At 43.0% G+C, this 27,289-nt stretch overlaps 1 protein-coding gene and 1 non-coding gene across 6 annotated transcripts in view; one reads left to right on the forward strand and one right to left on the reverse strand.

The window, feature by feature from the left end:
* The window catches only part of NFAT5 (nuclear factor of activated T cells 5), a 46,379-nt gene that overhangs the window by 13,367 nt on the left and 5,723 nt on the right, over nucleotides 1-27,289 (forward strand). Inside the window, exons 2-12 of one of the 5 annotated variants that reach the window (XM_060788364.2) lie at nucleotides 1,859-1,984; nucleotides 10,458-11,031; nucleotides 14,102-14,294; nucleotides 15,626-15,816; nucleotides 19,088-19,260; nucleotides 20,133-20,267; nucleotides 20,404-20,456; nucleotides 21,266-21,398; nucleotides 22,371-22,448; nucleotides 23,215-23,360; nucleotides 24,138-26,553. In XM_060788364.2, coding sequence (XP_060644347.2) covers nucleotides 1,859-1,984; nucleotides 10,458-11,031; nucleotides 14,102-14,294; nucleotides 15,626-15,816; nucleotides 19,088-19,260; nucleotides 20,133-20,267; nucleotides 20,404-20,456; nucleotides 21,266-21,398; nucleotides 22,371-22,448; nucleotides 23,215-23,360; nucleotides 24,138-26,553 — 4,218 coding nt within the window. Of the gene's footprint in view, nucleotides 1-1,858; nucleotides 1,985-2,170; nucleotides 6,225-9,912; nucleotides 9,975-10,457; nucleotides 11,032-14,101; nucleotides 14,295-15,625; nucleotides 15,817-19,087; nucleotides 19,261-20,132; nucleotides 20,268-20,403; nucleotides 20,457-21,265; nucleotides 21,399-22,370; nucleotides 22,449-23,214; nucleotides 23,361-24,137; nucleotides 26,554-27,289 lie in introns of those variants that run through there. The other 4 variants (XM_060788372.2, XM_067471078.1, XM_060788365.2 and 1 more) reach the window with 4 other exon arrangements.
* Nucleotides 13,140-13,199, reverse strand: LOC132783364 (U7 small nuclear RNA). Its single transcript, XR_009632139.2, has one exon. It is a non-coding gene; the product is annotated as a U7 small nuclear RNA (small nuclear RNA).

Below are 27,289 nucleotides of genomic sequence, written 5' to 3' on the forward strand. Positions count from 1 at the left end.
GACACCCAGGGTTGCCAGTTTTGTTTTCTGTGAAAAACATCCTTAGCAAAACATTCAAGTGTCTTTAAAACGTACAATACACAGTAATGTATTCATAATAGACCATGGTTTCCTGCTCAAACAGAGAAAGAAAATTTGAGTGTTAAAATTAGGTCCTGCAATATAGCTCGGAGTCATTGGCTTGAAGATAAATTGGTTTCATGTTCATTTGCAAAGCTCTTCTTAGTTAATACAATGAGCATCCATGCAGGCGGAAGATAGACATTACTGGCTGTCAGACAGCTGTCTTGGTCTCTGTTAATATAGACGAATTGGAGTTCTCTGGGACCCCCTTGTTACATAATTTGGTTCAGACTGTGCTGGTTGTTTCTAGTTACATATATATCTTGTTTTTGTGTATTATAGCCATCATAGCAAGCAGATTTTCCTTTGAAGCTCATTATAAAAAGTGAGAGGCGGTAGGGTTGGAATGGTTCAGATGAGGATGTGGTTGCCTATTTTGAATGTATTTATTGGCCCTGAATTTTTAATTCTTTTTCATAGCAAGCTGTAAGATTTTTTTGGAAGTGGAAGCACAAAGGGGTCTTAATTCAAGGAAAGGTGTGTTAAAATGGCAATCTTGGGCATCTGAGGAAGGAAGTGGCCTATTATTTGATGAAAGAGGAATCTACATTTCTATACCTCAATTAATTTAAATACATTTTAAAGAACTTAATTATTCTTTCTGAAGAAGTGAATAGATTTTAACTAAAGAAATGTGTTGTTTGAATATATACACAAAAATATGTGTAAGGTCGTACATATTTGCCGATCTTGTTATTGTTGGAAATAAACAATAAAAGAATGTAGTGATTGTTGGAAATAAACAATACCTCGCAAAAAAGTAGGTTAGATTCCAGACCATGCTGGCAAAGCAGATATCACAGGCCTTTCCCCCACTGATATAAAACCCTAAAGGCACATTTCCACTATTTTATTTATTTATTTACAGTATTTATATTCTGCCCTTCTCATCCCGAAGGGGACTCAGGGCAAATCACAGAATACATATATGGCAAACATTATATGCCAATTATACAATGACAAGACAGACAACAGATAGAAATATTTATATACTGGTAGATTTTTCCCCATCTTTGGACTGAAGGTCAGGAGCTCACCCTGACCTGGCTTCGAACTGTCAACTTTTCAGTTGGCAAGATTTACTGCAGCTGGAACATGTGATTAACCTGCTGTGCTAAAGCTGGCACTATTGCTTATTAATGATGTTATGTTGTGATTTTCTTCTGAAATTTCATAGTCACCAGGTTCTGAAGTGTTTTCAAACTCATTTCTCTGTGGCAGGTGTATATGGCTTCCTCTTTTAAAAATCAGTGACAGATACCAACACTACCTGCCTTCTGTCAATTCAGTTTTCTGCTACCAGAAATTGGAGTTTTCAAACATTTCTTACCATGGTGTATAATTGGCATGATAATGGTGGTCATATGTTCCATTAGCAGTCTCTTAGTTATGGTACTGCCTTGTGTTTGAGCTCTGGTTGTCCCTGACATTCTTGCCAGTTAAAAACATATCTGTTTGTACAATCTCCTAAGAAGTAAGGAAATGCTTGACTTTTTTATTGTTACTTATGTACATGGCTTTTATTGTATGTTAGCAGACATTTGCACTTTTTATGTACATTTGTACTGTGTGGTTTTAGGCCTGTTTTATGTAGAAGGTTAACTGTCCTGAGCTTTTTTGAGGAGTGGTGGGAATAAACGCAACCAATAGTAATTTCAGCAATACAGAAGAGTAGTAATTGTTCTGTAGCACCCTAGCCTTGTCTTTAGATGTGTCCTTTGTTTCCTCCCTTTAGAATCTGTCTATGACCTTCTCCCCAAGGAGCTGCAGTTGCCACCTTCCAGGGAACTTTCAGTCGCCTCCATGAGTCAAACAAGTGGTGGTGAGGCAGGATCGCCTCCGCCGGGTGTCGTCGCTGCTGGTAAGCCCTGCCCTTCGATCAAGCAAGCGCCTCATAATGCAAGTGCATATTGCTATCCTGAGCAGTGCTGGGAAAGTTTGGCTCTTAAAACAACAAAGCAAAATGGAACTGGACAAAGTTTTACTGCACTTTTCATTTCCCCCCCTCAATGGTGGCCCTCAAATGTATTCTTTTGGAATACAGTTGTTTAGAATTTTCCAATTTGCAACAAAACTCAAATGATAAATGTTCCAGGAAACCCCAATTTAGAAGTTAGGGTAGCAAAGAAACTTTGCAGTCATATTTGGGCCCTTTTGTATTTTATGGAAACAAATTATTGTCCTCTGTTCTCCCCCCGCACCCTCTCTCCCAAAAGTTATGACTAAACCATGTCACTTGCTGTTTGGAGCTTTAATTGCTTGCAAGATGGGTAATGTCACAGTTAGCTTAGATATGTTTACCTCCCCTTCCCACTTTTTAACTTATGAAACAAAGCATTTCCCTTAGTACTATATTTAGTACTATGTAAAAATTTGGAAAAAATATTCATTTGGAATTTCCCCCCTATTTTTCTTTTCTTTTTTAAGTAAAACAATGAACTTTTAGTTTTGAGGGGCTTGATTTGGGCATTGGTACTCAGCGCTCTTTCAATCACATCTGAAATGTTTCCACCATGAGCTTCAGCACATTCTTGTTTGACATAGTGTTCAATTGTTTCCTTTCATGTGTCAAAATGCTTTAGAAACTATATCTAGCTTATAAACTTTGTAACAGAACATCACACATGTATAGACAAATATTTCTTCCTTAAGATTACTATGAAAGTGAGCCAAGGAGCTGAAGGGATGCTTTTTGCTTTGCTTTGATAGTTTCTTTCTTATACAGTCCCTTCATTTGAAAGTACACGGTTTAAGCCTAGGATAGGAACTTTACAGCACTGCTCAATGCTGATGTATTGATACTTTCCCCTTGTGAAATCTGTGGATTTTCCTGTAGGTTAGGGAAAATTGGTGCTTCAGGAACAAAGCATCTATGCAGTTTGCATTTCAAAGTTGATTCAGTCAAAAGAGAGCAATGATTACAAAATCTTTATAAAACCACTAAGAACTCAAATCCACAAATTTCACAAATTTTATATTGAAATCATTTTCAAGCATTTGCAGGACTGATGAGGAGAATTGAGTGTCTGTTACTCCTGGGCTTCAGTTGTTTGATGGTCAATCCACTTCCTTAAAAAATCTGAACAAAACATAGTTCAGGTTAAAGGAAACAGGAAAAAAATTAGCTAAATGAGTATCAAGAACTTAAATTATATTACTTGAGTATAATATACTTTAGAATAATATTAATTAAATAAATTAAATTAAGCTGGTCTGAGTCCCTCAACAGAGGTTGAGAAGATCAGGATATAAAAGTTTTAAATAATAAATAAATAAATAAATAAATACCTCTTTTTGCATAAAGTTTAAAACCCTTCCCTCAAAAGAATTAGTTCAGATTGCCCCAGTTTACATGCCAGTACATTATCTCTGAAGTGGTAATGCACCTTTAATATCTTCATCATCATCATCCTAGGCCTTAGAAATATGGCTTAAAATGGAAGAACCTTCTATTTTTTGGGAGGATACATTGTTGGCATTATGCCTACACATGCAAAAACCAACTCAGATATTTTCTGCAGAAACCGACCACGTTGACTTAAAGGCTGATTCAAAAAATGGCAGCTTCTGTATGCAGCAAATCATAATCAGTAAAGCAATCGCTCTTGTTGTTTTTCAGTCAGTTTTGGGAGAATCTCCCAAGTTAAAGGAGTTGCTTGTGGGTGAAATCTCCATCAGCCATATTGCCGGGTATCTGGGAGGGCAAGGTGACCTTGGGTGATGCAGAACTATGACAACCTACTTCTTTATATCCTAAAAACAAATGTTTTCATTATTTTTCATACACCTCTCATCTATTATTATTTTTATTATCCTTTCAGAAAACGAATTAAAATATGTCATATTTGACAATCTTTTCTTAAATCTGAGTGCATTTATTTCATGCAATATTGAAGTGGCGCTCTGTGTTTTGGCTCCATGGAAGCTGCCCTCCCAGTTAAGCTCTCTGACGCATGTCTCTCTCCTGGTGCCAGTGAGTAGATTAAGAGGTGAGGGCTGGGGGAAAATAGTTTCCTTATTTAAGGCTTAACTCCATTTGTTCCCCACTTCCCTGGCCACAGGGTGGCACAGTATCTGGCTGCAAATCAGATCGCCCCAGGTTTTTCTCTCAGAACTTTGATTTGAGGTTCCAAGACATATAAACGGATTATATAAAGATGTGTTGCAGTTAACTTCAGATTTTTGGAGGAATGGGATTGGCTGGTCTCAGCTACGAGGGCCCAAAGGAACAGACTGCGAGTTCTGCTGCAACTATTTGTTTCCCATTTATGAAGTTGTTTAAACTATTTTAAAACTGAAGCTTGGTAACTGTCTTTCAAGAGCACATTTGATTATTTTGACACAGAAGTGGGTGTTTCATATTCATTAGTCCAAACCCTGGAGGAATTTCTTCATAATCCCAACCAACTAGCAACCCTGAATGTTCAGATGGTTCTCCATTTCTCTGTGGATCTCTTAGAGAAAGGAGAAGCAGAGCTGTTAAACCAGAGCAGGTACCTGCCTCAGATCTTTCTGGTTTTTCTTGAGGTCTAGCTCTTCACAAAGCAATATAGGCAACAGTAAAATATATCAGTAAAATACATCAAATCAAATATACCTAGAGAAATAGAGCCATTGGAAAGGATCTTAGCAAAAGTGGGGACTGGGCAACCCTCCAGTTGTTGTGAGATGGCATCCCTCATCTTTCCTTGCTCGTTGCCTGTGCTGGCCACAGTGGTTGGGAATTGTCATTGCACAGCATCAGGAGAGTTGTGCAGGTTCTTCCCCTGTTTCAGAGTAGCGATTGTGTGCCTGTGGGTTTTGTGGTTTCACTCCAAGCATGACATCAGTTTAGATAGAGTGCATTTCAGTTTTCATTCTTGGCATAGAGTCTGAGTTGATAGCAAGACTGTTTTAGTTCTAATTGGTTGGCATGTCTTCACAAAGCTCACTAAAGTATTCTGACAAAAAATAACAGCCTGTCAGGTAGGGGTAAATTAGCTCTTTAGCAACAGTGGAATCACAGTCTCTTTTGTTGTTGTTGTTGTTGTTGTTGTTGTTGTTGTTCCTTTTTTGCCATGTTTAACAGCGGTGGATGGGCATGCTTTTTGTGTGTTATCTTTATGAGGGCTGGAATTTGTTCCTTTTCTTTGGATGCCAATATAAAATCTCTGGCACAGAGTACACCTTTGCCTATCCAAAGTTAGAAGGAGATTCTGGTAACTTTTCCAAAGCACATACCTTGATAACTTAGTCTCATAGTGGCATGCAAAGGGAGGTATGGAATAGTTCAATGCTTAGTGATTGTTCAAGGGAATGTTTCCTTATCCACATGCACTGAGTTTGAATTTACTCATCGACTTAGTGCACTGAAGCAGAGATATTCTCTGCTACTAAATTCAGTGGAAGTAAACCTGTAGTTTGCCAGATCCTGATATATATTGTCCACTTACAACCATTTCTGTTCTCCTTTTTTTTGTTGGCTGAGTTGCTTTAAAATTTGTGTTTCCTAAACTCCTATACCAAGCACAGCTACAATGTAGAATCTGTTCTTTTCAGCAAATTTGTTACCTATTGAAAGATCAGCCAAGAAACTGTAAGTTTGTCCACCTGCTTTTGGGCTTAAGGTTGCAAAAGGAATAAGGGTGAGGGCCTTGCATTCAGGCTTGCTGGTTGGTTGTTCTGGTGGTAACTTTTGGATGTCAGGCCTTCTGGCCTGAACTAGTGAACATGAACCACTCAGCAAAAATTCCAGGTAAGAAATAACCACTTGTGCATCTGAGAACATGAGTATTATAATAATTTTTCTGCCTATCAGTGGAAACTGAATTATGTCTTTATTCTGTTAATTGTTTTGGCATGAGAATGTAAGGGATTTAAAAAAAATATTTGGGGGTTAATGTTAAGTAACCAAGCTACTTTGAACCTTTAAAGTAAGTTGGATTGCTTGATGATATTTGCTGGGATGCTAGTTGTTTTCTCTATTAATACACTTAACTTGCATTCTAGCTCCGCCATTCAGAGACAGGCATCGTGTGGTGGGTTGTGTGACAGTGTCTGTCAATAGTGAAGACAAATAGTACCAGAGACACTTAACCCATCCAATCTCACCCAGGGTGTAGGTCGGTCTTGTTTTCAGACTTTTTCATAAGTCTATTTCCTTTCTTTGTTTTGTTTTGTTGATAAATACATAGTGGATTGACTGAAGTTAAACTCTAATAAAGTTTTTGACTTGACATCATTAAGTAAAGCTGAAGAAAAGTAGAAAGCTCACAATTGAGATGGAAGGTGTCAGAAGCAGGTTTGCAGCCACTTTGTACATCCTGGTCCATAATTTTGCCTTTGACTCCACAAAGGTTCACTTCCTCCTGACTGTATACTTCGGAACGGTGCCTCTGTGCTCAATAGTCCTTGATAATAAACCTACAGAAAGACTTGGGCTGTACTGGAAGCTGAGAGCAAAATGGGCCAGGCTCAGATGTGTGCTGTTGCAGAGCAAGTGGCAGACAGCATGGCAAGTATGCTAGGCTCTGGGAAGCAGCAAGTTCTGCCTTCAGCCTTATGGTATACATGAAGAAGGATAGACATTTGGAAAGCTTGACCTGCGATCTCTTAGCTCTCCCCTGTGAGATCGGAAGCTTTCTTTGCTGCTCTGTTACTTTCTGATCATTAGACAGATGCTTTGCTCCCAAATGAAAACCCTTTGGCCCTTAAGGGTTGCACCAAGAGACTTTCAGAAATACCTATGGGTCTGCTAGAGAAAGACATGCCTTCTTTTAAGCTCTGCCTAAAGATAGCAAATCCCTTTGTGGCTGGCACTGAGCTGATGAAGGACAAAGAGTTTAAAGGTGCTTAAGATCTTTCACCCTTTCCTGGTTCTACAAAGTTAGTGCTGGGCTAGTCACTCGAGCTTCAGCTCCTCACCTCTTGGTTCTTATGCAGAGGAGAGGCTTTTAAAAGCAATGCTTCACTGCCATAAAAATGAAATGAGCCGATGTTAAAGGCCATTAGTGGCTGGGAGGCAGTGAGTGTGTGCACACATGAGCAAGGGTCATCGCCAGCTGAGATAAACCCAAACTGTGTCAGAGATCGGGGCTGGCCTTTGCCTGGCAGTTGCCTTCGCTGAAACAGAACCGAAGGAGACAAATGCTTTGGACAGTGCCAGTGTGCTGCGTGTTCCTGAACTCCATACTTTATTTCAATTTGGAATCCTGGTGATGTGGGAGCCCCAAAGACTTCTAGCTTTCAGTGTGTTCTCTCATTGGAATGAGTTGACTTTTATACAGTGTATTGTGGTTCTTATCACCATGCCCCTGAAGACTGTTATAAAACATTCCTGGCATGCGATTGTAATTCTGAAATGGCTTTTAAGATGTAACTGATTCTTGTCAGTCTGTATTCTTGTATTTAAAAAATGACAGTAAAAACTATACATCCCTCCCCCAGCCTTGAGTTTGTGCTTATTGGCCTGTGTCTCTTGAGTTCTAGAGAATTATTTCTGTCCTGGAAGAACTAAGGAGATGCTTACGGCGGGAGCTCTGTAGCTTATTGTTCTGAGTGGGATGTGCATCCTTTTGGTGACCACCTTCTTAGCTTGAGCCCATTTTCTCTCATTTGGGGCAGGGCTGCTCTTCTGTGGCTGACAAGTTTGGCCTGTCCGGAGCAGAGGACAGTTGATGAAGCACTTTTATTCCTTAGTTTCTTCAAGTCTGCTTCCGTGCAATAATTTCCTGTTCCAGTTGAAGCTCTAAAGCTCACATTGCTTCGAACTGTGTTTAGAGTGTTAAAAGCCAGTGTTCATTGCAGTAAGGCATTGAACGTTTGCTGCCTCTTATTCCGCTTCAGAAGTAGGAAGTCTGCCTCCAGACGTCAAGCTCTGCAACAGGAGGCCAGCCCCAGGTTACATACAGTTAATCTCCCAGTTTGGTCACAGAATTGGTTCTTCTTAATAGGCGTGACTAAAATCACTTACGCTTTTTAAACTTTGGAGAACTTGAAGGCATTGTTTAACTTGCTCTCCCTCCCTTGCAACATGCATGGTTCAAGCATAGGGCTGGCAAGAGAAAAGCAGGGAACCAGTGGCCTCCAGGAGAGCATATTCCCATCTAATAATCTGTAAAGCAGTATTGATTGGAAGGAATCTCCTTCGGGGGAGGTTGTCATTTGCAACATGTGCTTCCAGCTATTTGGGTTTATGCTAATATATAGAAATTGTTAATTTTCTTTTCACCTTAAGGTATCAAAACTTGTTTGGTATAATGCCCCAGCTTGGGCTAGAATGGAAACATTAAATTCTTCCATTTTAGAGAGGCACACTTATGTTTTGTTTCCAGACTTGGCCTTTTTAAATCCACATTCTGCACTGAACAGAACACAAACATGTTGCATCCCTTCCTTTCTTTGCCCGTCCTTGATGTGGTCATCTTTGCCTTGAGCAGGAATCCAAAGATGGTCCCCTTCTGCATGGAGTTTCCTTTGGGGAGGGTTCATTAGGGTCATGAGATGAGAGCGCAGCCACCTTCCTACCTGCATGCCTTTCCATGGCACATGCCAAGCATGGAATGTATGGGGGGTGCATACTTGCATTTCTAAGTGTTTGAAAACCCAATAGAAACCAGCACTGTTTTAACAAAACTCAGGTTCGACACACATCCAATAGCAACGTGTTCTAATTCAAAGTGGCTGCAAATCAGCAACTCTAGTTACTGAAATAAACAAATTTTACTTCTTTCTAAGGAAAGCACTGCATTTAATGCATGATACAAAGAAATTGAAAAAATGTTTTTTTTTATAATTAAGATGCAATTCTGAGTGACTGAATCTTCTGATTTCAGACACTAATTTTGCCAAGAAGCAAGCTGAAAAAATGGAACTGGTATCAGTCAGTGGCTCCAGAAGGAAGTGGGTTGGTCCAAAGGAGGGGCACCCGAGAACTTTTCTTCTGAGACAGCAAATAGAAGATCCATCAGTTTTTCTCTTAGTCCATATTTATTGTACTTCTTAATGCAATGCTAACATTTTCACTTAGTTAAAATGTTGGCATTTTGTAGATTAAGATAAGCATCTGTTCAATGCAATTCAGGCAAAATGAAATGCCCCCAAGGATCTGAAATGATTGAAACAATTGCATTCCTACACAGGACTGATTCTACTTCATTTCTGTCCATCAAGCCTTCACCTTTGTATTGTTAACTTAAGAGATAACCTCTCCTTTACTCTGTCTGTTTAGGGAGCTACTTGTTCCCTTATGATGCGGAACTGGTTGCTGCATCAGTTTATGAGGCCTATGCAGAGAGGGCTGATAGGCACAAAACTCAGCATATTTCCTTTGACCTCTGGAGAGCGCTTTGGAGGCTTCCTGAGCCATTCATCATATTATATTGAAGAACTCTTCCTGATAGCTCTCCTGAGTATTAGTCTCTAAGAGATCTCAAAATATTAGATGGCCTGCTGTCCTTTCTGGCAGAATTATGTTGCCGTTGGTATTCAGCACTTTTGTCCAGCTGAGATACAGGGCTCTGTCTCTGTTGCCAACCCATCTGGGGTATCAGAGTCTTCCCTTTTTAGGGTCTCTCTTTAACCACTTTAAGGAGGGATGACTAGTCCTGCATCTGCAGTCTTCTTGCCTTGCCTTTCCGAGTATGCTGTGACTTAGCTGATTTACTTTTGAAAAGCTACATGTGTGGATTGATACCAGTTCCATTTTGTTGCCATTTATTTTTTATATTTCATTTATCATTTTATAATGGATATCTGGAATAATAATAAAGCAGCTCTCTTCTCATTTATTTTCTCATATTTTTGTTCCAGGATTTGCCTCTGAAGCAGGGAGTGTCTGCATTAAAAATGACCTGTAGTTCTCTGCTTCATAGGTTAGAAACTTATTTTAATACTTTGTGGCTAAGCACAGTCCCATTTTTGACCAAAAAGGAAAAAAAAAATATTGCTCAACGATTGGCATTGAATGTGGCCTAAAAATGCTATCTATTATCTCGCATTGGGTTTCCTATCATTTTGTATGAAAAACGGCTTAAATTCGTAAACTGGCCAAGGCAAGAAAAGCGCCCTTGTTTGCTTGCAGCCTTTGTACGCCTTAACCGGACGTTTTTAAAAGGCCCGATTGCCACTCACACAAAAACAGAGCTACCATTTGGAGGCTGTTTCCGAATACCACTGTGCTGCTTAAGCCTTTGTCGTTTGAAGGGCTCAAATTGGAGAGCCAAGCCAAATTCCAAAACGCTCCTTTGGGGGAAAAGCAATGAGCCCACCAAAACTTGCGATTTCAAAGGGACTGCTATAGCCAGCGGAGTTGGGGATGGTGTGCCCTGTATTGACTTCTGAATTGTACACCGCAGATGCTTCTTCAGCTCCCTCCTCTTCCTCCATGGGCGGTGCTTGCAGCTCCTTTGCCACCACCTCTTCCAGCCCCACCATTTACTCTACCTCAGTCACTGACAGCAAAGCTATGCAAGTGGAGAGCTGCTCCTCAGCCATGGGGGTAAGTAACCGAGGGGTAAGTGACCAGCCGTTAACCCATAACGCAGCCCAGCCGCCGCAGTCGCAAGCGCAGCCCACCCCGAAGCGGCAGACAGTCCTGTGCATCTCACCACCGCCGGAGGACCTGCTGGACACCAGCCGGATGTCCTGCCAGGAGGAAGGCTGCGGGCTGGAGTCCGAGCACAGCTGCAGCATATGGGTGGAGGACTCCCCCTCCAACTTCAGTAACATGAGCACCAGCTCCTACAACGATAACACCGAGGTGCCGCGCAAGTCGCGCAAGCGCAACCCCAAACAAAGGCCGGGCATCAAGAGGCGGGATTGCGAGGAGTCGACCATGGATATCTTTGACGCCGACAGCGCCAAGGCGCCCCATTATGTCCTTTCGCAGCTCAGCACCGACAGCAAGAGCAACGTGAAAGCGGGAAATGGGTTGGTATCTGCTTTTACCTTCTGTCAGGATGGCTTTTTTTTAACCCACACTAAAATAGTTACCTTGACTTTTGTCTGCAGTTCAGCTTAGGTTCTCACTCAGAAGGACAGGACATCCAATATGTGGGGTTAGGTTCATTATTATTATTATTATTATTATTATTAACAACAACAACAACAAAAACAACAACTTTATTTTTGTATCCCTCCTCCAAATCGCCGAAGGGACTTGAGGCGGCTTACATGGGGAAAAGCCCAATCAACATAGTTAAAACATAACACATTAAAATTCGTAAAACAGCATCATAAACCATATAAACAAACAGATACATAACACAATATAAAAACAACAACCGAACAACAACCAGTGGCCTAAAATAGTAATAGTTTCTGGTTGTAGTAGTTTCTGGTTTGGGCATGGGCAAATCAATTGTGAGGACAGGGCTAGTGGATAAAGTGCAAATACCAGATGTCAGAATTAAGGATAAAGGGCAATATAGGGTGGGACCCTATATTATATATCAATGCACATGTGTGGAACTATAACTGTTTGGAGGGATTATTTACTTGCCATTGAGTTAACCAGTATTGGAACAGCTGGCTACCACTTTCCTTTGGAGCCTAAGTAGTGGATTGGAAGCATGTTGATAAAGTTATGTTAAAAACAGAAACCCATGTCTCCCCCCGCCGTTCCATACAAAGTTCTGTGTGAGGAGCTTACACATATTTCACTCTCTCCATCAATTAAAGATTTTAATCTTTATATTAACACTTACTAAAAGGTTCAGAGATCCCGACCTCAGTTTATGTTCCATGTCACTTCAGTCTTGTATTTGATTATTCAGAAATCAATTTCTAATCCTATTATGCTGTGTTCTTCTCACACATGCAGGGTGTGTGATGTCCATGTCTGGGCAGTGGCTTCTCAGCTCTTTGACTTTATGCCACCTCAGTCTAGAGATAAAGGCTTAGATCCAAGGGGCCCACTTTATGGAGAGAAGGAACCTTTTGCCCACATGTCTCTGATCTGTCTCTGGCAGATCTCATGTACCTTAAGGCCCCAGAACATCGTGTTGTGTGTTTGTGTGTCCAAAGATGCCTGCAGAATCAGTCACATTCCTCCCTCCCCAGAGACAAAATACTTTCTGCTTCTACAAGAGAATCTTTGGATCTAAGTACAGTAGAGTCTCACTTACCCAACATAAACGGGCCGGCAAAATGTTAATAAGTGAAAATGTTGGAAAATAAGAGATTAAAGAAAAGCTTATTAAACATCAAATTATGTTATGCTTTTACAAATCATGTTTTACAACAAATTGATAGAAAAACAGTTTAATACACAGTAACATTAAGTAGTAATTATTTTATTTACGAATTTAGCACCAAAACATCACAATGTATTGAAACAGTTGTGGATCCGGGTGGGAGGCCAGACTGCATTGGATAATATAGAGCATTGGATAATACAGAACATTGGATGAGCAAAGGTTGGATAAGCAAGAGACTACTGTATTATGTGATGGGATTCTTTGGCCCATAATTAAATAGTTGACTACTTTTACCTTATGTTTGTGACATATTCTCAATATATGAGTATGAAAGTATGAGTTGGTAAATACTGTGAGAGGAAAAGAAAAGAAAATCTAAAAGAAAATCTAAAAGAAAAATACATTTAGATTGTGGTCCTTTGTTGTACCAGTTACATACTTAAAATATGCCTTTGTAAAGCCGTAATGAAAGAAACTCTCCAGAGTAGTTGTTTTATGCTACCGAGAAGTCTTTTGGAGATTTGATTGGGGAGTTGTTGCCACTCAGCATGTCTTGGATCTTTGATGTTCCCTGCTCTCCCCATTCAGTGTATAAAAGCTCCTAGAGTTCAGGAGAGAGTGCAAAGTGATTGCAGGTTCCAAACTTGGGAAGCGTTCTCCATCTCTTCATTCATAGGAAGGCAAAAGAGCTAGGTAGAATTTGCAGGTCACTGGGTGAGCATCATGCAGGCCTCCCAAGTGTGGTTGGGCCGCCCTTCCATCAAAGCCAGTAGGGAGGAATGATGGGAGCTGAAGTCCAACAGCCACATCAGAGCTGAAATAATTTTTAAAAAATAAATCTGGGGCTCTCTGCTTACTGCATAAAGCCTTCTAGACAAATACAAAAAGAGCTGTAATCCAACAGCCACATCAGGAGCAGTGAACAATTCCCACTGATTTAGGAAGCAAGTCCAATTCCTGGAGCCCTAATGAAATAGTTACTTGGTCTGAGGAAACCTCTTTTTTATTTTAATATCTGTGTTTTTTAAATAAAAGTTTTGTTAGGAGTCTTTAAACACCATTGACTTCAGTAGGAAAGGTACATAGAAGACTGATTACCTGCCTTTGAATTTAGTAAGAAGTCCCAAATGTTATGGATTGAGGATGGTATGGTATGGTAGGAGGATGTATGTGTACATGTATGAAGAAATGCATGATGAAAATTCTATAGTCTTTTGAAGGAATAGAAATAAGCAACATCCAACATCATATGGTCTAGGGGTAGCCCACATGTCAACGGAACAGATATTTTTGTCATATTTAGTATAGTCATTAAAGAGATACTATGTTTGGATAAATAGAAACCATCATGGTGTTGTGGATATATCCTCAAAATTCATGGTTACGTTAGGAAACTCAGAGGATTTAATATTTTGCTCAACTACATATGTTTATTTATATAATTAGCATCTAGAGAGGGTTCTGCAAATACATTACAATGTTAAAAATGGTCATGTTTAGTGAGTCAGTGCATGGCAAAGACTTTCAACATGGCTGTATTCAGTGCCATGATTTATGCAAGTATTGCTGCCTGTACATCAGTGTAACTCTTATCGTTGCAAAACAAGTTTAGTTATAGTAAACTTTAATTTCTCTTGTGATGAGAGTGCAAGGAATCACCCCTCTCCCCTCTCCACTGCATGTCTTCCTGGCCATGTCTTACAGAGATGGCCTGAGTCTGTGTTTGTCCCCAGCAAGGCCTTGATAGTGTTTAAAGGGATGTGCCTGGTGACAGGTTCACGTGTTCTGCTTTGACACCTCAGGACACCTGAAACCCCCAAAACCGCAGGCGGGAAGAAAAGCCCGATGCTGTGTGGCCAGTATCCCAGCAAACAGGAAGGCAAGGAGCTGAAGATTGTGGTGCAGCCGGAGACGCAGCACAGGGCGCGGTACCTGACGGAAGGCAGCCGAGGCTCTGTGAAGGACCGGACGCAGCAGGGCTTTCCCACCGTCAAGGTAGGAGTGACGAAGGGGCTGGGTCCTGGTCCCCGGGACGTTTGTGGGCTTCTGTGCTGTGGAGAGCACTCTTTCAGCATCGTGTACTTTTTTGTCAAGATCAGTTTGAACAGCACTGAACTAGAACTCGTGTGTACAGTTCCATATTCCCCAGGGAGGTGGCCTTTTTGTCACTTGGAGAGGTCTGGATGTTTCTCAGGTTAGGACAGGGACGCCTTTCTTGCCGAGGGAAGGAGAAGGACATACATGTAAACACAGTGCTCCCAGCACTGAAGTTCCAGATGAATGAACAGAGCACAGTCTGTGAGGGCAATGGGCTCCTGTGTTAGTGCCTCAGGAAAGGAGGAGGAGGAGGAAGCCCGCCTGAATCTGAATAGTAAGCAACATTATTGGTCTTTAGATTGGAGGTGAAGCAAGTTTTTGGGATGCAATCTTGTAATTCTGTAGGGCACCTAGAAAATGAAACCTAAGTCCAGAACTCAGAGTGATGAATCACGATTTATGTTCCCTTCCTACTCTCAAGCCAGTGAAGAATTATAGAGTTGGGAGACCACATTCAAGGCACCCCCAACAGATGGCTGTCCAGCCTCTGTTTAAAAACCTCCAAGATAGGTATTGTAGATATTGTACAGGCAGCAGAATTCAGGGTGATGTGAGTAATCAAATATTGTTGAATGTGTTTATTTTGTGTTTATTTTGATGTAATTGTCAGTATAGTTTCTTTCTGGCCATTGAATGTTTGCCTTACATGTTGGAAACTGCCCTGAGTCCCTTTGGGGAGAGAGGGTGGAATACAAATAATAATAATAATAATAATAATAATAATTATTATTATTATTATTATTATTATTATTAATCTGAGGAGAGATGAATTAAAAGGAAAAATTTAAATAACTAGACTATGTCACCTTTTTCACTTTTCTTTTAGCTCAATAGCATAGAAATTAAATTGTTCAGACATGTATATGCCCTGCCAAAGCAGTATATTAAAACTTGTAATATTCAACACTTTACTGTGGTGATCACCTATTTAAAAGGTTCCTTCCTCTCCCTAAGTGACTTTTGAAAATGTTGGTTTTACTGCAAGGATAATCACAATTAAGTTAGCATGAAAGAATGTCCATTTGGGATTGTTTTGTATTGTAGATTTTATATTGTGTCTATAAAAAGAGTCTTTCCTATTTAGAATGAGAAATTCAACTGTTTTTATCCTTTTTTTGCACATTGGGTTTTAAGACATCAGAAATGTCCCTTGTGTCATTGTGTTTGCAAATGCATCGCCTTGCCTGCTATGTTTTTCTAAGCTTTCTCACATCGCTTTTTGGTTTCAGCTGGAAGGCCACAATGAGCCTGTGACACTGCAGGTGTTTGTGGGGAATGATTCTGGCCGGGTGAAGCCGCACGGGTTCTATCAGGCCTGCAGGGTCACCGGGCGGAACACCACGCCCTGTAAAGAGGTGGACATCGAGGGCACCACCGTCATCGAGGTGGGCCTGGACCCGGGCAACAACATGACCCTGGCGTAAGTCACGGCTTTTTGGGATATATAAATTACAGATCTGTTACAGATACAAAGGTTGGAGGTCCAAATACTGATACCTTATCAGCTAAGGAAAAGGAGTCTATCTGGGGAGCAGTGAATATATATCTATACTAGCTTGTGTGTCTGGCATTTCCCGGATTTTTTAAAAAAGTCAATTTTTAATTTTACAAAATGCAAAAGGTTGTGGGTGAACTACAACTCACATCATGCCAGGTTAACCCTATGAAACTCCATCAGTACTTAAAGTTAGTCAGGTTGGGCAAGTTTGCTTCGGATGCATCATTAGTGAGGGTCAGTGTGCTCTCTGGCTGTAAGGTAAACTACAGCTCCCACTATGGTGAGTCAGTCCCCCCAAACCCCTCCACTAGGTTGAGTTAGTCATGGGAATTTTGGGTGCCAAGTTAGGTCCAGGACCATCATCAACGAAGGTCACAGTTTCTCTGGTTGTGGTCGAACTACAACTCCTTTAAATGAAGGTTAATTCCCCCCAAACCTGGTCATGTGGGTTCTGTATGCCAAATGTGGTCCAGGCCCATTGTTGGTAGGAGTCGTAGTGCTGTGTCTTGATGCAGGGTGAACTACAACTTCCATCATGTTGAGTCAGTCCCCCAAACCTTCCAGTATGTTCAGTTGCTGATCAATTCCACTCTGTTTGCTGTGTGCCATAGGAACACAGCCTTAAGGAAGAGGCAGTGGGTGGGATCATGCAAATTCCACAGTACTGGAGAGAGAACGGAACACTGGGATGTGGTGCTCACTATAACCTGGAAGGAGGGCCATTGGTGGCTCCTCAGCACTGGGAGTTGAAGCTGTTTGTTGAGGCAGGAGGCTGTCTGTATAAATGGACACCTGTGCCATATACAGACATACAGATTTTCACTTCTATTATGTGTATAGATATATATATATCTGTTCACATACATACAGAGAGAGTTTTCATTTAGACTGGCTACTAATTTCACATTGTGCAGGGCAGGTTTATTTCTCACTTTTAAGAGTAGGTTTGTCTGTTCAGTTATGTCAGTGGTTGCGTTATTTATGTTCTGTGTCCACACACCTATCACACCGTTGAGTTGAATGCAGCAACCCCAACCTTTCATGGAACTCGGTGTATGTACAGAGAACAGTCAAGCCCAAATAAATCTTGGAAATTTCATGGGAATCCATGCCAGTATGCAGGATACACAGCCTAAGAACTTGAACTTACACAGTGCCTCCCTTGAGCATATACTTTTGCTAGGTTTCCCCATTACAATGGTGGAGGCCCTTCTGGGGACCAGTTTTTCCCCCTCCGTCTTTTAGGTGAGGTGTTCTGGTGGTTATAAAACATGGCAAATGGAAGATGCCTTCCTGGTGAGCGCCATTCCTCAGAAGCTGCCAGTGAGCTGGCTGGACTCCTATCGGTAGTGGCAAGGCAGACACAGGCTTCGGCTGTGCTCTTGCCAAAAGTCCCTTTAACTGGGCTGCCATCTGAACAAGCAGAGTATCCTATGATGAGGCGCCCCCTCAGTCTGGCTCTGCCACAGTCACGCCAGACAATGCAGCCTTTCAGCAAACACAAAGCTCTTGTAAACAGGGGCCACCAGGCCAAGCTCCAGGCTGCTCTGATTGGGAGACATGGAGCGGCCCGTGACTCAGTCGGTCTCATCTCCTGGGATTGTAACCCTCAATTCCGATTTGGCTTCTTATCCTTAAAATGGAACAGCCGAGTCATGTAAAAATGTCAGGGGTCTAAGGACAGAGGATTTTATAGTATGGGACTAAGTTCTGTGTTCAGATCTTTCTGCACCATCTTCATGTTTTTAGTCAATGTTTTAAATTTAAATTTTGACCATAAAAACACACACAAAATTTTAAAAAAACAATAATACTTGTAAATACATAAACATAGACATACTTAGACAATGATTACTTAGAAAATTGAGTGTGTGACGTCAGATTGAACCTTATTTATTTAAGATATTTTTACCTTGCCTTTCTCTGCAAGTGGACACAAGGTGGCTTACAACACAATAAAACAGTACAAAAGTTAAAACATGGTTAAAATAAAACCTTCATGTTTTTAGTCAATGTTTTAAATTTAAATTTTGACAATAAAACACACACAATTTTTTTTAAAAAATACTTGTAAATACATAAACATAGACATACTTAGACAATGATTACTTAGAAAATTGAGTGTGTGACGTCAGATTGAACCATATTTATTTAAGATATTTTTACCTCGCCTTTCTCTGCAAGTGGACACAAGGTGGCTTACAACACAATAAAACAGTACAAAAGTTAAAACATGGTTAAAATAAAACCTTCATGTTTTTAGTCAATGTTTTAAATTTAAATTTTGACCATAAAAACACACACAAAATTTTAAAAAACCCAATACTTGTAAATACATAAACATAGACATACTTAGACAATGATTACCTAGAAAATTGAGTGTGTGACGTCAGATTGAACCTTATTTATTTAAGATATTTTTACCTCGCCTTTCTCTGCAAGCGGACACAAGGCGGCTTACAACACAATAAAACAGTACAAAAGTTAAAACATGGTTAAAATAAAACCTTCATAAAACCCGCTATCGTCTCCCCTGTGTTAGGGAAAAATTACCCTAAAATATAGCAGAGTAAACAGGATACAAAAGTTGAGCATTTAACTCATTAGCGAGCAGATGTGTGATGTGACTGTTAAGAATTCAGAGCTTAGGAGGCAAACATGCAGAGTTCAATCTTTTAAAAAATCACAAAAGGTTTATTTACAATAATAAGAAATAATTGCATTTCTTAACAGTTAAGGACTGGGTCTGAGCTACTCTGACACCCATCTCTTCTAAGTTTCCAAGAGAGGGAAAAACACAGATCACTATATCTTTCTTTACACACAAGTAGAGAGAGATCTCAAAGCACACAGCATATACTCTCCATACTAATGTATAAAAAGACAGAAGTCAGATTCATAAAGCTTGCAGTAGAAAAGTCTCCACTTTAAACAACCAATCAGAATGAGAGCAGAAAAACAGAAGAGAGAAGAAAAAGATACATTGCAAACTGTCACTCAGGAGACATGAGGGAAGAGAAATCCTAAACTAAACTGTTTCTCATTGAGGACTTGAGCAGTGTGAGGTTGAATCCCAACGCCTTATATAAACCCCTTTGATATCCAAGCAATTAAACCTTAAAACTCAATCCAGCCCTGAAGCATAAATCTTTAGTTAAAAGCTTTCTTAAATAAGGTGGTCTTGTGCTTCCAGGGTGGACTGTGTGGGAATCCTGAAGCTGAGGAATGCAGATGTCGAGGCCCGCATAGGCATCGCTGGGTCCAAGAAGAAAAGCACTCGAGCCCGGTTGGTCTTCCGCGTGAATGTCCCTCGGAAAGATGGCTCCACACTCACCCTGCAGACGCCCTCCTCACCAATTTTGTGCAGTAAGTGCCCATCACAGGCTCTGGGGCCCTTTCGCGGGGACTTGCAGCTCTGCGCCTCACTTTAACCTGACAGAGTTTGTGTCTTTATGTCTTAAAAACAAGACTGAACAATCCCAGTTGTAAGAGTTAATGGGATGAACTTGGGGGATCCCAGTAAACTCTCTTTTCAGTGGATGAGTGACCAAATATGAAGAAACAAACCCACTAATAATTGCGTCAGTGCATTAAGTAAAATTATCATATTCAGAGGACAGCATCAAATGCATTTAACAATGGGAGATTCTTTAATACCTAGAGTCAGCATTTAGTAGCAGCTTGAGGCAGCTGCTCCTATAGAGCAGAATATTTGTCATTGACTGGAGGAAACTTCTTTCTTCACCTGTATTGTACTTAAGATAGCAAATTATTCCTCTCTTCCTCCTATGTAAGATTATAATATGGTTTGTTTGAGCTAGTTTATACATTTGGGGATTTGCCAGGACACAAAGCCCTGTGAGGCTTGCTTTTGGGTATCCAGCCAAGGGGGCCAGCCTTTTCGTAAGAACGATTTTTCAGGACTTTTCAGCACATATAAAACAATGTTGGTTTACTTTGAAGACTCCTGACGTTAGGCTCATTTGTGAAGCTGAAGATTGGTACCAGTTCCTTGTAGTCTTGCTTAATTGTGAGGGAGATGACCAACTCCTTTTCTCAGAGGTTACAGCTATGTGCTGCTGTGCTTCACTCAGAAGAAGGGAAGGCAGGGGCATTAAAAAGAACCAAACAAACAGAGAGTGTGCTTTGCCCAGTTCATTAGGGAGACCTCTGGAAAGATGGTCAGCAACATACATGTTTTCCATTGAAGAGCGTCTTCATTCTGTTTCACTCTGTAGCTCAGCCGGCAGGGGTCCCAGAGATCCTAAAGAAGAGCTTGCACAGCTGTTCCGTGAAGGGAGAAGAGGAAGTTTTTCTGATTGGCAAGAACTTCTTGAAGGGAACTAAAGTCATCTTCCAAGAGAACACATCTGGTGAGTGCCCATGCTGTGTGTGCTGCACATTAAGAGATGAGAGCAAGTGGAGCCGGACGGGGGGAGCCCAAGGGATCGCATCCATAAAGGTGGCCCAGGATGTACAGTAATGAGCCTCTCTTTGGTTTTCAAACAGATGACAACTCTTGGAAAGCAGAAGCAGAAATCGATATGGAACTATTTCATCAGGTATTGGCTATACTGGGCCCATAATTCTTGTTGGGCGAGTGGGCTTATTAATAAAAAATCCTCTCCATGAATGTATACAGAGCAACTTATTAGCAGCAGCGCGTCTCAGCATCAGTAGGCCAAAGTAATAAAAAGAACAAAAAGACACAGACCAATGTTATCTCTTTCTTTGGAGGCTTTTCTTTGTAGTAAAATAATATGGTTGCACTATTTCAAGAACAAGGTTTCCATAACACAAATAAAGTTCTTTATACTTCCTTCTTTAATTCCACGCTGGGCTTCTTTCTCATGCAGATAAACAGCTTCGCTCTCACAGAGGCTCTTCTCACACCGACCTTACACAGGAGCTTCACACAGTAGCTTTACACACAGCAGCCTTCACACTGAAGTTCCACATACGAGACCTACTAACACTGAGGAATACCTCACACTGAGGCTTTTCTCCCACTGAGGCCTCTCTTACCCTGAGGTGAACTTACACTGAGGCCTTCTCTCACACAGATACCTTCTAATACAGAAACCTACTAACACTGAGGGTTTCTAAACTACAGGAATTCCTGCTTATATTGGACTGCAGCTTTTGCTGAGTCATTGCATCCATTTAACCTTTTCAGTTCTTGAATCACATTTTTGTAATTAAAAACACCTAGTTAATTTTTAATATTACTGACATTTTGCTCTTTCAGGAAGTGCATCAAAATACAAGCATAAAAACCCTTTTCTAACAGCTGTGTGTGTTATGAATTGTTCTTGCGGCGCTAATTGTTGGTAAAGTCTTTCAATCGGCTGAATTCCTTTTTTGGTTTCAGAACCATCTGATTGTGAAAGCGCCCCCATATCATGACCAGAAGATAACTTCTCCTGTCTCCGTGGGGATCTACGTAGTGACCAATGCTGGACGATCCCATGACATACAGCCATTCACTTACACTCCGGACACATGTAAGGAAAAGGCGGTCAGGAGGGCTGTGGCCATCCTTTGCTTCAATGATTGAGTCTTAGTAGAGGCTGGAGGAGGAGGCAGGGATGTTTAGTGGGCAGCACATCTTGCTCTCCTTCATCTGGGGCCTCTGCAGTAGGAAACTTTGGGTCTATGAAACCAGAAGAGTAGATGGAGGGAGGAGAAGGAAGAGGCCTCTGTTTACACATCTGACTTGGGGGTTTGTGACTAATTCTTCTTTTCTTTGGAAAACGAGAAACAGAAGGGTGGGCAGGGAAGGAAAAATAGATTTTACTGTAGTTTTAAAGCAGGGGTCCTCAAACTTTTTAAACAGAGGGCCAGGCCAAAGTCCCTCAAACTGTTGGAGGGCCGGATTATAATTTGAAAAAAACATGAATGAATTCCTATGAATACTGCACATATCTTACTTGTAGTGCAAAAAACACTTAAAAACAATACAATAATTAAAATGAACAATTTTAATAAGTATAAACTTATTCGTATTTCAATGAGAAGTGTGGGCCTGCTTTTGGCTGATGAGATAAGATTGTTGTTGTTGTTGTTGTGTGCTTTCAAGTCATTTCAGACTTAGGTTGATCCTAAGTGAGGGCCGGGTAAATGACCTTGGAGGGCCATATCCGGCCATCGGGCCTTAGTTTGAGGACCCTTGTTTTAAAGTATGACTGCAAAAACAAGTGAGGGAGAAGGGAGGCATACACAGAATATGATCATGAGCTCATCATTTCAATGAATCAGTGCTGGAAAGTCCTTAATGAGAACACATTTATGAATAGCTAAAGCAGTAGGATCTTTGGCCATTAAGCAATGGATGGGGAAAACTTATCTTTCCAGCTCTGGAGTCCCAAGTCTTTTAGCAACTGCAAGAATAGGCAGGGGCCGGCCACACTGAGCTTTGAAAATGTCCTTTTCCACCGTTCTTTGAGTGTCAGTGATATCTTTTGCTCCATCAACAGCCAGTACTCTGAATGTGAACGTGAAACAGGAAATATCTAGCCCGACCCAGCCTTGCTCTTTTGATGATGCAATCAAAGGTACTTAATTATTTCCAGTGGTATTGCTCTTGTACTTTGGAGGTCCTCAGAGATGGAGGAGGACTCTCCTTCTCTGGAGGCCTTTCAACAGAGGTTGGGTGGGCATCTTTCAGGAGTGCTTTTACTGTGTCTTCCTGCATGGCAGAATGTGGTTGGACTACATGGCTCTCAGCGTCATTTCTTAAAACCAGCTAGTTGTTTCAGAAAGCATTCAGAAAGATGTCAGTGTTTGCAGTGCAAATGGCATAAATAGTAAAGGAAGTGAGACATTTAGCAGAGTTTCAGACCTTCAGTTGAAAACTATTTAGCATGGCGGCAGTTTCTAGCCTGCTAGAAACACAAAATACCACCTGAACATCACATTATACCCCTCAGTCGACAGCTGCTCTCTGGGGCTTTCTCTTCTTCAGTTAGTAGCATGAATTCTTGCCAGTCGTCTGTTGGCTGTCTTTGTCTGGCACAGTGAAGTGTGTTTGGCTTTTGTTCGTATTAACTAACCCTTTGGCTCCAGTTTCTGGTGCCTTTTATTCATGGTTTATCCCCTTTTGCATGGGCGGTGGGGGCAAACCTCTAAATGCAGCCAATGTGGAGTGTTTCCTGTATGTCCCTGGACCCAGATTAGGAGGCCCTGCTTTAGACTTGCTTCTTGGGGGAAGGAGAGGTGGCCTGCCTTGGCAACTGCCCCTGGCACTCTCTCGGCCCCTGCACTTTGAGCCATTTCCTGTCTTTCAGGTCAGCCCTTCATTCCGTGTTTATGTTTTTGCAGTGAATCCCGGGGGCTGCAATCGGGACAAGGTCAATCTCCTCCCAAGTGCCTTGATAACTCCACTCAGGCCCAGCGGCACCGTCAAGAGTGAAGAGGCTGCTCCCATGGAGCTTGCCCCTGAAAAAAGGTCCCCTCCTGTCTTTAAGGTAAGCAGGTTGTTTCTTGTCTTGCCCTGCAAGTGGATAAATAAGAGATTGCCCCCAAACAATCCCTAATGCCTCAGAGGAGAACAAGGGTGTTTTGACCACAAGCCTAGGCTTTTAAAAAACAGGAAACAAACAGGAAGTGGCTTCCTCTTGTAATGCCCCAGGGACCCCTAAAACTTGATGAATGTATCCTTTCATACTTTCATGCTCTTTGGATACCTATTCCATTGTGTTTCAGTTTTTGTATTCCTGGTTTTAGCTCATATACCCTTGTGTTAATTCATGTGCAACCCACTTTGAGTATCGTATTGAAAGAAAGCAAAGGTAAAGATTTCTCTTGACATGAAATCTAGTCGTGTCCGACTCTGGGGATTGGTGCCTGCTTTTTGGGAGAAAAGCAGAATATGAATTAAATACCTTGGGGCTAGTTTTTTCACAAGGGAAAAGTGTGATGGTGGAGTGTGGCCCTTTAAGGGCTTTGCGGGGCGACTAATGCAACACTCAGCCGCAACTATTGCTCAGCCTTGGAACTGAATGGAAATCATAGTCACTGTGCCACTCATCCTAGTTTTTCCACCTTGCTGTTTGTCGGTGGCAATATATATGAGTGACATTTTCCTGGCAGTGGTAGATGTAGCGTTAAGTAGTGTTTTCTCTCTCCTGTTGGCTGGCACCATTGTGCTTTTGGCTGCAGCAAGTTAACGTTGGGGAGCTGCCAGTGGGGAGTGACATTGTGAGCTAAAAGGCTCTCTTTGCCCTGTATATGTCTCCCTTCAGGCGGCCAGTGCAGCCGGTCCCTCCCAAACGGCGCTAGAGGCCAGCATGTCTAGCATCCTGGGGAGCGGCTCATTCCCCTCTTCGGCACCTCATTTGGCTCCCGAGAGCGAAAAGCAGCCCCTGCCGCCCAAGGGCTATTCTTCGGAGGTGCTGCCTACCCTCCATGCGCAGGACATGGCCCCTCCGGGCAGCTTCTCCACAGATTCTGCCAGCAACCAGCTGCAGAGCAGCGACTCCCTGTTGCAGCAGGCAGCCTCCAGCTTCCCCCCAAGAGATGGCCAAGGGACTCGGGAGGTGCTCCAGTCAGACGGGACAGTGGTGACCCTGACCCAGCTGACAGAAGTCCCCCAGCAGCAGCAGCAGTCCTCGCTCCAAGATTCGGGCCAAGCACTGCAGCAGCAGATCTCCTCTGGCCTCTTCTCCTCAGCTGGTGGAGTGAGTCAACTGCAGAACACCATCCAGCAACTGCAGGCGGGGGCCTTTCCGTCCAGTGCCACCAGCAACAACAGCAGGAACGTCGACTTGGTCCAGCAGGTCCTGGAGGCCCAGCAGCAGCTGTCGTCTGTCTTGTTTTCGGGGCCTGACAACGAGGACGTTCAAGAGCAGCTCAACGCAGAGATTTTCCAGCAGGTCAGCCAGATCCAGAATGGCGTGGGCCAGGGGATGTTTTCCCCTCCAGACGGAGTCCACTCAAGGGCCGAAGGCCTGCTTTCCAGCAGAACAGAGAGTGTCCACTCACAGACGGAGGGCTCTTTGTCCAGCCAGCAGCAGCAGCAGCAAGCCATGGAGACCTCTGCTGTTGCTGCTGCCGCCGCCATGGTTATGGAGATCCAGCAAGGCTTGTGCCAGGCAGCCAGCCAGATGCAGGCTGACCTATTTGCCTCTTCTTCATCAGGCAGCGGAAACATCCAGCCGTCCCCCGTGTACCAGCAGGCTTCCCACATGATGGGCAGCCTCTCAGCAAGTGAAGACATGCAGATGCAGTGCGAGATGTTCTCTCCCTCCAACGTTTCTGGCAACGAAGGGGCAACACCAAACCAGCAGCAGCAGCAACAACAGCAGCAGCAGCAAGTAAATGCTAATGGCTCTGCCCTGTTCCAGCCCCCTGGCTCTGCTGAAAGTGGAGAGGCCTCAAACCAAGCCAAGCAGATGCGGAGTGATGTCTTTCAGGCTATGGTACAAATGCAGCACAGTGGGGAGGGCCAGGCTGCGCAGGTCAACCTCTTCTCTTCCTCAGAGAACATGATGCAGGGTGGTGGAGTGTCACAGCCAACCCAACAGCAGCCTCCGCAGGCGCCGCAGAGCAGGGGCCTCTTCCAAGCAAGCGGGGAGATGATGTCCCTCCAGCCAAGCCCCTTCTTGCAGCAGACATCCCACTCGCAGGCCCCACTCTTCCACTCCCAGAGCCCCCTCGGGGATGGCCAGGGCATCACCCAGGAGAACACGAGCTCCCTCTTCAGCAGCCAGAACACTGCCGCCTCCTCCTCTGCCTCCTCGGAGCAGATGCCAACCGCCATGTTCCACTCGCAAACCTCCATGGCGGTGGTGCAGGAACAGCAGCAGCAACAACAACCTGGCAGCATGTTTCTTTCCCAGAACCCCATGGGTGGCTCCGTTACACAGGAGGAGCCCATGCAGTTCTTCACAAGCCAGAACTCTCTCTCTGCCAGCCCTGAGCAGCCGCCACCATCATTCCAGCAACAGCAGCAACAGCAGCAGCTGTCCCACTTGCAGGGCCCCCAGCCCCCCCAGCAAGGCATGTTCCAATCCCAGCTGCCTCTTGGAGCCCTCCCTTCCTCGGCAGTGTCCCCGAACCAACAGGAAGCCCTGTTCCAGTCCTCGCACTCAATGGTGGCACTTCAAAACAGCTCCTCCACACCAGAGCAGACGCAGCAGTCAACCCTGCACTACAGCCAGGAGCAGCCCCCGCCGCCACAGGGCCAGCCCCTCTTCCACCCGCAGAGCTCCATGGCGGCCATGAACCAGGAGCCACAGCAGCCCATGCAGTTCCAGAGCCCCAGCCCCAGCGGGTCCCAAGCCGAGGCCTCCCCACAGCAGCCACCACAGCCTCCCACCATGTTCCACAACTCTCCACAGCTGCAGATGGTGCAGGGCTCCCCAGGCTCCCAGGAGCAACCGCTCACCCTCTTCATCTCCTCCTCCTCCATGTCGGCCTTACAGAACAGCATCAGCCAGCAAGAGATGCAGCAGGCTCCACTCTTTTCCGGCCTCCAGAGCGCCTCTTCGCCCCCACAAGAGCAGCGCCAGCAACACCAACAACAGCAACAGCAGCACCAACAACAGCAGCAACAGGCCGCCTTGTTCCATAATGGAGGTGGGGCCATTGGCCAGCTGCAGAACTCCTCTGCTTCATCTCAGCAAACCTCCGGGATATTCCTCTTTGGCATCCAAGACAGTAAGTGTATAAATGAGGAGCCCAGGGCTGTCATTAAGTGAACTGGCATTCTGCATGTTCGGGTGTCCTCCCCTACTTTTGTGGCCTTTCGAGTTGTTCCACAGAATTGGAACTAGGTTTGTTCAAACAGAGACCCAAGGTGTGATGGGTGAGTGGGCTTAATAACAAAAGACCCTCCCCATAAATGTACAGCAGACTAACTTATTGGCAGCAGCGTTACCCAGCCCAAAGTCATAAAAAGAACAAAAACACACAGACCGATGTTATCTCTTCCATAGGAGGTTTTTCTTTATAGCAAAATAATATGGCTGCACTAGTTACCAAAACAAGATTTCCACAACACAAATAAAGCTCAAGTTTCACATTGGAGCTTCACACACAAGGCTTTCTCATAACAAAACCTACCTCACACTCTGAGGCCTTTCTCCCACAGTGAGGCCTACTACCACTGACCTATTCTCCCACTGAGGCATTCTCTCACACAGGCTTATCTCACACTTGAGAGCTCTCTCAGACTGAGGTGTTACTAAGCAACTGGCACACCTTCTTATATTGAACTACAGCTTTTGCTGAGTCATTGTATCCATTTAACCCTTTCAGTGCTTGATTTTTTAAATTACATTTTTGTAATTAAAATACTTAGTTAATTTTTAATATTTCTGACAAAGTGGACTACTATTACAACCTTGGCTCCAGAGCCTGCGTAATTGAAGGCTCTACCTTATCTATTATTATC

Source organism: Anolis sagrei, chromosome 8 (assembly GCF_037176765.1).
Source record: "Anolis sagrei isolate rAnoSag1 chromosome 8, rAnoSag1.mat, whole genome shotgun sequence".
In the NCBI taxonomy this organism is placed as follows: domain Eukaryota; kingdom Metazoa; phylum Chordata; class Lepidosauria; order Squamata; family Dactyloidae; genus Anolis; species Anolis sagrei.